The sequence below is a fragment of the Carcharodon carcharias genome, chromosome 2 (genome assembly GCF_017639515.1).
Source record: "Carcharodon carcharias isolate sCarCar2 chromosome 2, sCarCar2.pri, whole genome shotgun sequence".
NCBI lineage: Eukaryota > Metazoa > Chordata > Chondrichthyes > Lamniformes > Lamnidae > Carcharodon > Carcharodon carcharias.
This window is the reverse complement of record NC_054468.1, coordinates 188,567,248-188,580,512: the sequence shown is the minus strand read 5'-3', so window position 1 is coordinate 188,580,512 and position 13,265 is coordinate 188,567,248. Positions and strand designations below refer to the sequence as shown.

Below are 13,265 nucleotides of genomic sequence, written 5' to 3'. Positions count from 1 at the left end.
AAGGGAATTTACATTTTTAGATAAATGAATGGATATTTGGATTTCAAAGGAATCTTAGTCTGTTTACAACTAGCCAGATAAGCAAAGCTAAGGAATGTGTTTATTTTTCCCAAAGGTTACTGACAATATATATTGGCAACATGAAAGTTTTTATATTATGAGGAAGATACAGTTTCAAGGACATGTGGAACAATAGAATTTACATATAAAAAAGAGAGAAACATATATAAAGGAGAATGAAAGGCTTTGTGTCAGAAGACCATGTAAGATCTGACAGGAGTATGTGAAATAGCCTTAAAAAAGCCTCCAGCATTTGTGGATAAGTCTGCCATCTAACAAAACTGAAGTTGGAGAAAAGCTATTTGGAATTCCACTGTCCAGGGTATTGTGTTAACTTGCTGAGTTTATTTTAAATCTAAAATCAATTTTGGATTGTTGCCTTAAAGGGACTGTAACTGGGGGTCAGATTAATTAGGAATTTTGGGAGTTAGTACAGTAGTAAGTAATTTGTGGTCTTATATGTATGTGCTTGAAGTCTTTTATATTTTGTTAATAAAATTTAACTTTAAATTTTTTAAATCTCTAAAGGTCTTGGTGGACTTATTACTTCTGAATTCTGTGCACACATCTCATCATAATACAAGTTGCAAAACCATGTGATAGCGCAACTAAGTTTCCCTTGTGGATTTGGTCCACCTGACACACATCATCTACCACGTCATAAAACTAGCAAGAGTTGCTTGGTGATGACTTTCATTCCCTTCCTGTGGGAAAGATGCTCACCTCTATTAAGTTCTTTAAGGTGATGTAACCAAATGAAGAATTTAATAGTCTGGGAGGAATGAATGCATGCTCTGTTATAGTGATGGCGCATGGATTGGTGCTGCACAACTCAAATATTGAAAAGAAACATATTTGACAAATGCTCTTTCCTTACATTTCTGTGGTGTGATGTGACTGTTAACAGTGATTTTCCTTAATATAATACTAATAAGATTCCATAGGGCAGAATTTTCTCTTTGGTGTGTGGGAGCGGGCCCGCATGCTGACGTGTAAAATGATGCGCGGTAACATCGGGCGTGCGTTGGACGGCACCCACCGAACTGTCAAAGGCCTGTTAAGATCATTGGGAGAGTAATTTAAATAATTGACAGGACTGCCCACCCAACCTTAAGGTTGGCAGGCAGGCAAAGAGCACAAGCGGCCTTCGCATTTTTCATGAAACCTCATCCACGGGCAGGATGAGATTTCATGAAGGTTTTATTAAATAAAAGTTCCTTTAATAATTCATAAACATGTCCCAACTCATGTGACTGTCACATGAGAGGACATGTCTGAAGAATTTTAATCTTTCTATTTTTCAAACTTTAAATCTGACCTTAATCTCCTTGGGGCATCTCCTCAGGTGATTTTTGCGCTCTTTTGCGCGCATGATACTGGGCGCACGTCACGCTAGGCGGGCCTTAATTGGCTTGCCCACGTAAATGGCGGCGAACAGCTCCACACCTGCTCCCGACCAGCCAACCTGACAGGCAGAAGATTCTGCCCGTAATGATGAACATTCAGCACCACATGCCATTACTAGGTAAACTAAAATAAATAAGCACCACTGATATGTTGCTCACCTCATGTTCTAGATCAAAGTGGCTACCCAACAGTTAAGAAAGCATATTGAGTGAAATTACACATTTTGATTTGAGCTTGAAATGTCACATTCACATGAAATTCCTTTATTTACTATTTTAACACTATTTTATTTCAAAAGGATTTAATGGGGCCTAAATTGGATAGATCCAAAAATGGGCACAGGAATTGAACTGTGGTGCCCCAGGCACCTTCATGCTTCCTTCTCATTAGCATGAATTCTGCTTACAGCCAGCGCTACCCATGCGTTGATTGGCTGCATGAATCAGCAGGGAGCCCAAAATCGACAGTTGCTAGCTCTACTTAAAGCTAGCCTGCACTGGTTAAAACTAGCCTGCATTGTTTAAAGATAGCCTGCACCTCTTAAAGGGGAGATGCATTGTGGCTGGAGCAGGTGCTGGGAGGAATGTGAGCTGAATTTAACTTGTTAAGTAGAGAAGAATGACTGAACATGGGAGAGTGCAGGCACCCAAGTTGTCTAACACTGCACTGGAGTTGTGAAGGAGGTGGGAGGGAAGAGTAATGCCCTTTCTCCACATGCGGGGAGGAGGCCTTCCAGATAAGTGGTCAAAAGATACTAAGAGAAGATAGCTACGGAGGTTTATGCTAGGAGGTTGCAGCTGGGGCTGCAACAGTTGGCAGATTCCGGTTAGGACTTCCTTAGTGAAGCACAGACATCACAAAAATTGGTTGTCGCTGCAGTCTGAGAATGTTCCCTGAATACCCTGAACAGACATGGGCTCATGCCCCACCCTTCTCCTGCTCCAGCTCCTCTCTCTCTTAGCAGCCTGGTGTGGCTTCTGCACATTCTCCCAGTCATGCTCTATTATAAAAGGAAGGCTACAAGTGCATCCATGTCTGGAAGCGGCTAGTTGGGCCAAAGCCTTGAGATCAGCAAATAGTCTTTCAGTGACTGCTACACTACTTACTATGAACTGTTGAATCTTGAATCCACCGTGAAAAGCATTAAAAAGGTGTAAAATTGTAGCAACAGCCTGAAGAAATCAATCAGTAATGAAACCTGCAAGTAGAAGATGCTCCCTTCGTATACAGTTGGTGGGGTGGGGTCCTTTTGGCTACTTAACTCATGTTCAGCCGTGCAAGTTTAAGAGTGTGGGCTGAATTGCTGAGCTGCAAAATGGAAGTGATGGTCTCAAATCAATGATAATGCTGATTTGCCTGCTCTGCATACTTTTGGCAGGTATTAACTGTGTGTGTGCTAATGCCATTTTTGGTCTATAATGGCACTCATAGAACCAAAAAAAGGGTGCTGCTGAGCCCAATTTCTTGCCAAATATGTCTACAAAAATGATGGACAAAATAATTTTACATGAATTGTAAGATGTAATCTTCTACCTCGATGGGTTACACTACTGATCAAGCATGAAAATTACATGAAATAATGAGACAACACTCAAAGTTTGATTGAAAAGTACTAATGTTTAATACTAGGTTTGAACAAAACAATACACCTGTTACAATATACTCATTAACAATACACCCGTTAGTCATGTGTTAGTCATACACATTTCAAGAAATCATACATTCGATCGCTCAGTGAGTGGTCAACCTCCCTGTTAACTGTTCTTTCAGTTGCCGAACAAGCTACTAGATTTAAGCATCAAATCACTTTTGGCAAGAATTTTTATATCTTTCTTTCCAAGGTGGATAGGATATTTCATTGACAAAATCCTACTGTAGTCCCCAGTATTGGGTTGAAGTTGGTGTTTGGTGGAACACAAAATGGCCAGTAACAACTTAGCAACCCATTGCACACTCATTTGACTGGCTCAAATGGAAAAGAAAATTAGGTGGGTGTAAAAGGAGCTGCCAAATTGTTATTACTCATTTGGTACCGTCAGCAAAGGTCAGTTTCAACCCCAATGTGTTTTTGAAGTATTATAGTTGACTGTGAAATTGAACACTGTGGGCAGAATTTTTCTCTTGGCGTGCGGGACCGGCTTGGATGGTTGGGAAGCTGATCACTGCCCACGATTGGCAGCACACCGTGATTTTACGCGGGTGGGCCAATTAAGGCCTGCCCAGCGTAGAACACGACTCCAGTATGAGCACAATGGGGTGGACGGGGGCAGGTGCTTAATGCCCACTGGATCCAATGATGGCTGATTCAAATGCAATCTTGGCAGCCCTTGGAAGGCTGCCATCGAAGGATGTGGAAGTTGTGATGGACAGCTTTGTGGGTGGACATGGCAGGCGGGAGGGCAGGTTGGCAGGGCAGTCGGCCCTGCGTTTCTCAGATGAGTGCCTTCCTGCCCTCCTGGAGGCAGTGGCAGCACGGAGAGAAACCCTTGTCCTCAGGGATGGGAGGAAGGGGCCACCCCACCTCACCAAAAAGGCCTGGGAGGAGGTGGCATCCAGGATCAGCAGCCATGATGTGCTGGGGTGCATATGAGTGTAGTGCCGGAAGCGCTTCAACAATCTCCTGCAATCGGGAAGGGTGAGTACTGTGTTGGCATGGGTCACTTTGCAGTGCAGTTAAGAGCTGCCCATCCCGCTGTGAACCTCAGAGGTGTTAGAGTGTGAGTGACAAATATCAATGAGGCAGCACCTGGGCAAGGGGGTGAGCCCTGGCTGCTTGGACTGAGTGCCTTGTGGCTCTAGAGCCACGAATTGGCTAAGCCCTGCGAGGTATTCCTCAGATGGGGTTGGCCAGGCTGCAATGGCACTGCAGGTATAGAGTGGACCAATCAATGCTCCTCTAATCTTTCAGGAGAAAACATCCCATAACTATGCAGAGAGGTTGTGTACTGGCAGGGGACTGTCACACCTACTAATCCTCACTCGTTATAAGCAGGAGGCTCTGGAGCTGGCGAGGTGCCATGCCCTTAGGTCAAGCAGCTGCAGAGAGGTTGGGGTGCCACAGGGAGGTAAGAGTGCAGTGCATTGAGGTGAGAATGTTAGTAATTGCAACCATCCTACTGTAGTCTCTATCTTGATGTGAGCCTCAAACCTGGAATCCCCATTGATATTGGAAAGACGAAGGCACCATGATGCACCCTGATCTCTGTCTCATGTTGTTCCTTTTAGGCTCACCACCAACCCTTCGGGATGAGGAGCCGGAAGGCCTACCCTGACTCCTGAGGACAACACTGATCAGAATGCACCTGTGTCACAACTGCTCTCTGAAGCAGGCACTAGCGCAGATACCAGCACCTCGGTAGGCATGAGATTGCTGGCTGCTATCTCGGTGCACATTGGTGAGGGCACTTCACACTCGGCTGAGGTACAGGCAGCAGCAGAGAGTGCCCAGGACGTCGGCAGTCGGAGGACAGCTGGGGACCAAGACAATGCTCAGACGATGGCTGTTGATGTGCCTCTTGAGTCGTCTATGAGGCAGCAGATGCTGGACATACAAAGAAGTGTGTACGAGGATGTGGCAGAGATACATGAGAGAATGTGTGCCAAGGTGTCCATTATGGAGGAGTCCTTGCAGAGCATGAGCAATGCAATGACCCTCATGGCCGAGTGCACTGCCTCTTCCATGGAGAGAGTAGCGACTCTCATGGAGAGGCTGCTCCAGGAGCTGAATCAGGGTGTTCCTGGAGATGCGCTCGGACTTGCAAGCCTTCACACTGGCAATGACCCCAGGTGTTCAGTGTCAGTGTGGGAGATGGATTGGGCACCCAGTATTCCAGCTAGGTGCCTGTCCATCAATGGTAAGCAGGGAGGTCCAGAGCGACCGCATATTGGCGCATGAACTGCCTGTTGTCTCTGCAGGACCCTCTCAGGGTGCCCCGGATGAAGGCAGCTGCCTCTCTGCCAGTGACTGGGGTTTCCGATGAGGCTGCGGTGACTGGGGAGATGCCAGCTATGGCACTGGCCGCTCCCTCCCAGGTGGGGCCAGCACAGGTTCCACGGGCCAGAGGACGCCCACCAAATCATCAAGGCCAACAGGTCAGCAGAGTGAGCAGGCTGTCTCCAATGCCAGTCCCAGTGAGGGGGGAGCACGTAGATGTAGCATCCGCAACCAAAAACTTTAAGCACCTTAATCACATGACCTGATCACAGGTGATATTTGTTTCCCCCATTTTTCCGTTCAGTGGTTATTGATGTGATGGAAAACACCTGTTGATGTTAATTTGTAGAATGTATGCCAGGCACCATTTAATTAAATGTGTTTTTGTGCAACTGACCTCTGGATGCTTCACTTGTTCTGCAAGTGCAGGGTAGACCATGATGTAATGATGGCCATGTTTCTCCTTACACTATGTGCCATTTCAATAAAGTTTATGTCGTTGATCAAGGAACTGGTCCTGTCAGGGATCGAGTATGGGGCCTGCAGCCCTGGCATGCGGTGGTGGCCTTTTAGCGGAAGGAGCATTGGATCAAAGCCTCCCTGGAGGTTTGCCCAGGTCAGAGTCAATGCCCTCAGCGTTCTCCTGACCATGCTCATCTTCTGACTCACTACTGGACTCATCGTCTGTTGCCTGAGCAGCTGCATCAAGATCTTCTTCCTCCACTGCGTACCCCCCTCTCCAGTGCCAGATTGTGGAGAGCACAGCATGCAACCACTGTCAGTGACACATGATCTGGGGGCTATTGAAGTGCGCCCCCTGAAAGGCCCAGGCATCGGAAGCACACCTTGAGAAGACCTATGGTTCTCTCTACTACCGCCCTTGTGGAGGCATGGCTCCTGTTGAACCACTGCTCGGCCTCTGTTCCTGGGTGGCAGAGAGGCGTCATGAGCCATCTTTTGAGGGGGTAGTCCTTGTGAACCAGCAGCCATCTATCCACTGGAGCACTGAAAAGCCTCGGCACCTGGGAGTGTCTCAGGATGTAAGCATCATGGGAGCTTCCTGGGTACATTGCACAGACCTGCAGAATCTGCATCTTGTAGTCACACACTATCTGCACGATCGTGGAGTGGAATCCTTTCCTGTTGATAAAGGCACCCGGCTGACCCGCTGGCGCCTTGATAGCCACATGTGTGCAGTCGATTGCACCCTGGACGCGGGGGAACCCAGCAATCACTGCAAAGCCTCTGGCTCACTCTGCCTGGTTGGCCTCGTCCGCACAGTAGTGAATGAAAGTCAATGCACGCCTGAACAGAGTGTCAGTCACCAACTTGACTCAATTGTAGACAGCTGATTGGGAGACTCAACACAGATCCCCCACTGAACTCTGGAAGGAGTCGGAGGCATAGAAGTTGAGGGCCACCATGACCTCCAACACCACTGGCATGGGGTGTCCATCCACACAGTCGGAGCAGATTTCAGGGTCGACCCTCTGACAAATGGAGGTCACTGTCTCCCTTGAGAAGCAGAGCCTCCTTCAGCATTGGACCTGACATATTGAGGTAGCTGCATAGCCGCCTGTAAACACTGGCAGCAGGATAGTGGTGTCTTCTGCGGCCCCTTCCGCCTTGGAAATCCTGTTGGCCCTGCGGCCCTTGTTGCCTACGCCTCTCCTCCCACAGATCGCTCCCTTGGAGGCTGAATAGAAACACCTGGCCTCCACCACCCCCCACTTCTGACCCTCCCTCCTGAGAGGAGGTGCCTCCAGTGGAGACCACAATCCCCATTACCAGGGTAAGGGAAGGCTGTCTGATACCTGGAAGGCCCCAAGTGGTATGAGTCCTCCGGGGGCTGGAAAACAACACTGAGTCCTGAACAGAAGCCTCTTATTTCTGTCAAAGCAGCTCTGAAGCGAAATGAAGATGTCCTGTTCACACAAGCAAGCAGCAGCAAGTTATATCCTAAACTACATACTGCTCGCATTTACAAGCCCACTGACTCCTCTTATTCCACCCACGAATGAGGTTTTTGAAATTGTGGCCTGCCCATTTAGCCCGTGTGACAGCCTGAAAATTTTGCGGGCTACATAAACTCCGAGACAATTGGTGTCTCAAGGGCCTTAACTGGCCACTTAATTAATGGTGGGCATGTCTCCATCTTCATTGTGCTCCTGTCTAGTGAAATATCACGAGAATGCGCGCTGACATCGGCACGCTTGGCCAACGTCAAGGTGCTTTATTTCACGCTCGAGCATGTCGGGCACGCACCTGCATGCCAAGCTAAAAATTCTGGCCTGTGTTTCAAATTGCGTTATCTTATAAAGAATAGTTAGCCAATTCAGCTGATAAGGAGACAATGGAATTCACTATAGATATGAGGGTGAGAATTACATCAACACCTTGTGAATGCTAAATGCATTCATGTCAAATTCTTTTTGTTGTTATTTTAGCAGGGTGTTAATCAATTTATTTTAAATAGGGTAACACTGATTAAAATAGCGCTGAGTGAACTTTGTTACCCATGGGTTAAGCATTCATACATACAATAATATCTACATGTAGTAATTTCTACATCGGTATGTTATAGTTAAAACAAGTCTAAGTAGAAATGAGTACTTCTCTAAGTGGGCAATCTCAGATCAGAAAGTGATTGTTTGTCCTTTATTCAAATTTATTTCTAAATCAAGTGATGCAAACTAAGGCAAATAATGATACCACTGCTTTTTATTTCATTATTAGTTCAATATCAGGGATCAAGCAGCTGATCTTCATGAACTTATCACACTAGTTTGATAAGTTTCATTCTTGTGACCATTATACAACTAGACATGATGTGTAGCACTGTAACAATTTATTTTTAATTCTTAATATTGAACATGAGGAAATAAACCTTTTTAATGTAAATACTACAAAAAGCTAAACTTTCCAACAGCTTCAATGTAAGTTGAATATTTTTCACCGCAATTTATTTAAGTAAACAATAATATAACTTTCCTCTTTTAAAGGTATCAAAAGCTTCAGTGATACTGGTTTGACACCTTATACAACTTATTCTTATTATATTGTGGCAAGCAATGCTCATGGTAGCACAAGAAGCAGTATTGTTAGCTATCGCACGAAGACTGGCTGTCCCACTGGGTTGTTTCATTTGAGTCATGTTGGATTTGTTGGATCACAATCAGTTATGTTAAACTGGACAACCCCATCAAATGCTTCGGGACCTATTGAGAAATATATATTGAAATCTACTACTCCAGACAATCCTGTGGATCAGGTGCATTATAAAGGCCTCCAAACATTTGTGACTTTGAATGATTTGACTCCATTTACAAAATACACTTTCACTGTCCAGGCTTGTACTACTGGGGGCTGTATTGAAAGCAATCCAGTTGTGGAAATAACTGAACAGGCTCCACCTGAAGAGCAAGGACCCCCAATAGTTAGAACTGTCAGTTCTACAGAGCTCTTTGTTGAATGGATTGCTCCTGGAAAACCTAATGGTAAGACTCAATTTTCTAACTTGCAAAGCCTAAGATTATTATATTAACATGTTAAACTTCAAAAAATGTATGAAATACTGAATTTGAACTTCATTTTAATCAAAAACTTCTATTTACATGAACCTTAATATTGACATTTTATTGAACTAGTTATTCAGCAAATTTCAGTATTTCTGAAACTATTTCCATCCTCTATGTGTACTTTCAAATGATAATGATATTGCTAAGATTTTAATTGTCGTCTTCAACTTATAAGCTATATTGTAAATACTAGTTAATCTTGCCTTGATTTATGAAGTCAAGACCAAGGGGCATATTTCAGGTCAAATTGAGTTAGAAGGTGTGCGATAATTGAACCAAAGTGGCGGATGGGGGTAGGTATATTGAGGTGGAGAGAAATGAGAGGGCAAGGGCAGAGACGGAGAGACTGACATGAGGGGAGAAGAACTGGGCACAGAGTGAGGAGGCAAATAACAGAGGAAGAAAGATGTATATTAAACTGTATATTAATATATAATGAATATGTACATTTTAGTAATTGACATTTTTGGCATCACAAACTCCTCTGGTCTAAAATGGAGTCTTACACTTTGTCCATTGCTAAAGTTGAAAATTGGAAGGGCAGGTCGGCATGTTGCAAATCAGCCATCGGAATTCTATCTACGGCCCACCTGCTGCAATTTTCAGGTGGGCCTGTAAAGTGTCGAACAGTGCGCCAGTTTCTTTCCACCGGGAGACTGCTTATTTGGAACAGGTTTATTTGTCAGTTGTAGGATTCCGATTGCAGATCTTGCCAATTGTTGTAGATGTTGAGTGGTTTCACCAGTGGTCCTTTAGGGAGCAATATAGGCCACACAGAAAAAGACCTAAAGACTTTTTGGGAAGAAATGTTGTATGGCTAGGAGCAGCTCTTATGGTCTTCAGAAAAATACTGTGGCTCACTGTTAACCACAGAATTTTAATTGTCAAGGGGAGGGAGGTTTGGGTTCGGGTGAGCAGGTAAAGCCCTGAAATGTGACACTGGGCCAACAACCTAACAAGATCTCACCCACTTCTGGATTTAACCTGGGTGGGCTTGCAGGTGAGCGGGAAACCCTTATGGAACTGCCAGGTAATTTCAATATTTAAATGCCCAATTAACTGAAAATTTAATCTACCTTTCTGGCTACAATAGCCAGTAAGTTGGCTTTTTGAGCTGTGTGGAACTCACCAGGGTCATCAAAGCAAGAGCACATCAGAGAGTGATGACAGATTGGGAAGCCTTCTGTGAAACTGAATGGCTGCAGCCATGTCTAGGTGAGAAACTGATGCTCACAACGTTTCTTCTAAAGGTTGTGCTTCCCCTGCTTGACAGGCAATTTCCAACTCCTTGGAAGCTAGTTCACCTGTATTGGACTTTATTCACCTTGATCTGCACTTTCCTGCTGTCAGCCTTCACTGTGGCATGGGAGCCAATCATGCAGCTCTAACTTGGACCTCTGGTGAGAAACAAGAGGAACAACACCAGCAATACCAACAGCAGCTGGAGTGACACCAGCATCTGTACCAGTTGCCTTCTTCTCAGCCACCTGCCACTCCACAGGACAGAGGGAATGGACACAGAGATTCAGCTCAAAGAAGGAGAGACTCTCACACAGGCCTACAGGCAGAGGTTCAACTCTCTCCATATATGTGAGCAGCAGTGCCTCATGAGGGTCAGTCTTTAATGGAAGGTCATTAATGACATCTGCAGCCTACTGGAACAAGGTCTACTTGCAGTGGGCCAAGAGGGGAGACATTGCCAATGACCATCATAGTGACTATCACTGGAGGGCCCCCTCCCTTGCCCCCATCTCATTCTGTGGCTGCCCCAGGAATTCTGCACTCTGTTCATCTGCAAGAAGAGAAGGCAGAATTATGAATATGAGAAATGGATTGTGTGTAGATGAGGGAAGGATAATATTTGTAGAAGGTGACTGTAAGATATGGGTGTGAGGTAAGGGTGAGTGTCAGTATTGACTGTTCAGATGTAAGGAGGTGCTTGGAGCGATGAATAGTGGAGCAAGGTGTATTGGTGTGAGCAGTTTTGTGCAGGAGAATGCTGGGAAATTCAGAATATAGGTCTTGGCATCTGAAAGTGTGAAGCATTTCCTTGATTCTCTTGGGACACTGTGTCTAGGTATGAGGGACCACACTCCTGCTGCCCACTTCCTCGGTGGCTTGCATCCAAGCCTGCTTAGTTTGAGAGGCTGGCCTCTTCCTATCATTCTGGGAAACATTACCTCCCTTCAGTTCCTCAAATTGCACAGCAGGACCTCAAGGTAACAGCCAGAGATCAAGGGGACAGTTTTCCCAGGTCTCCTTTCCATTCAGCTGGTTGCTGAAGCCATAGAAATCAATCTACAGTTCAGCTATTCAGTGCCTACTGGGGTCCTTTAACAAGAAATCCTTCAGATTGACAGATGTGACACATCATCCCACCTGCCCTCTCTGATTGTCCAGGAAACCTGCAAACGTGGTGCTAATGTCATGGCTGAGTTAAAGATACAAGGCAAAGCCTGCTACTTCACCACAAGGGTCACTGGTCCACGACTGCGGGTCTGTTAGGATTAATTGCGCCCCATAGTCTCCAATAATGTATTTGGAAAATGTGGTAGGTTTCCTTGCTACTGCTTCTGTCTTTTAAAATGGGTGACTTAGGGGATATCTCAACTGCTTCATGCCTGTATGCTATAATAAAACATATTTCAAATGGAAGCAGCCCTTAAACAGTATGTACTCTGAGGATGTTCTCTTCTTCAGTCTCTCAGTTACATTTCATTGTTTGATTTAACTTTCATTCACTCTAACAAATAGAATTATTTATTGATAATTAACTTTTTTATGTGTTTGCCAAATAATTTCTGGTATTTGCAAGTGTGGTTACAGACGTATATTTTCAATTTGCACATCTGGTTATATATGCTAGGCTAGCCAGATTGAACCTATTGCATTTAACAGGATCCTGAATTTACTTTAATAGCTGTAGTTTAATAAATTAAACATTGAAAGTACAATGTGATATTTTTTGTGGGGTAAGCGGGAAGAGGCAAAATATGCAATTATAAATTTCTAACCTAAATTTCTTCTCAGGAATAATAATTCGATATGAACTCTACATGCGAGGACTCTTACAACCAAATGGATCTCACAATCCTCCTCAAAGGCGCGTTTTTCAAGACAGTGGATGGTTTAACCCTCAGTCAATTTTAGAATCACCTAACGAAAATGCATTGATTCCACCACAGACTCATACAACAGTTCCTAGTTTGGTACCATTTACTGTGTATGAGTTTCAAGTGCATGCGATTAATGTGGCAGGCAGTGCATCCTCACAGTGGGCATCAGGAAGAACTGCAGAAGCTGGTTGGTATTAACAAATTTTATCATCTGATTTACATAATATATGAATATAATTGTAATTTGTCTTTTATTTAATAACATAGCAGTCAAATATTTTATTTGATTGATATCTTATAGCCTGTCTAAAAGGCAGTTGTAATCTTAATTAAGAAAAAAACACAGCCATGCCACATCATACTATATAATCACAGGCCTGTTACAGTACAAAGGCAGGATAATATTACCATGCTTTTTCAATGATTTTTTGAATTAAATATTCTCCATGCTCACCAATATAAAAATCATGGAAATGCTATTTTTCAGTTTAGTCTATTCCTCAAATGGGGAAAAAAAAATCTTAAAACATTTTAATAAATAACTTCTCTTTTTGGTTGGGGGTGTAAAACCGACTGCCCACTTCCTTTGAGCCTGTTTTGTGCTATTGTTGCAGAGCAATTTCACCACCATAATTTATTTTATAATGGGAATAGAATTAATTTTCTTAACTCCTCTTAATAGTTCAATGATCCAGAGTATGAGCCACTCTAATTTATCAGCATTACTTTGGAGATTAAAGGTAACCAAAATTTCACTGCAGACAACCCCTGTGGCCTGCTCCAGAGTCCTCCCTGCCTGATTGGAAGGCAAGTCTGTCAATCAAGCTGACTTCCAGAAAAGGATTATGTCAATGACAGAAGACATACGCGGTGGTATTAAAACTCCACAGCATATGGGGATTTCTCGGTTTCCTGTCTGACGCTCCGCCCCTGCTTAAGTTACATGCCCCTGTTAATATCTCGACAACAGATACCAGAAGGAGAAAAGTATTTGAGAGCCATAAGGAGAAAAGAAGATACAGGGAGAGATAGAAAGGCAAACAGAAAGACAAAATAAAACATAGGAAAACAATTAGATCATGGAAAAGAAGCACAGTAACAGTTCTAGGATCAGAAACATTGGGCGGAATTTTCCCATCCCAACCACAGTGGGTTTCGTGGCAGGCGGGA

General features: G+C 44.2%; 1 protein-coding gene across 1 annotated transcript in view; it reads left to right on the top strand.

The window, feature by feature from the left end:
* ush2a (Usher syndrome 2A (autosomal recessive, mild)) overlaps positions 1-13,265 on the top strand; it is a 1,196,697-nt gene that overhangs the window by 270,781 nt on the left and 912,651 nt on the right. Inside the window, exons 16-17 of the mRNA XM_041207243.1 lie at positions 8,404-8,898; positions 12,010-12,282. Coding sequence (XP_041063177.1) covers positions 8,404-8,898; positions 12,010-12,282 — 768 coding nt within the window. The remainder of the gene's footprint in view (positions 1-8,403; positions 8,899-12,009; positions 12,283-13,265) is intronic.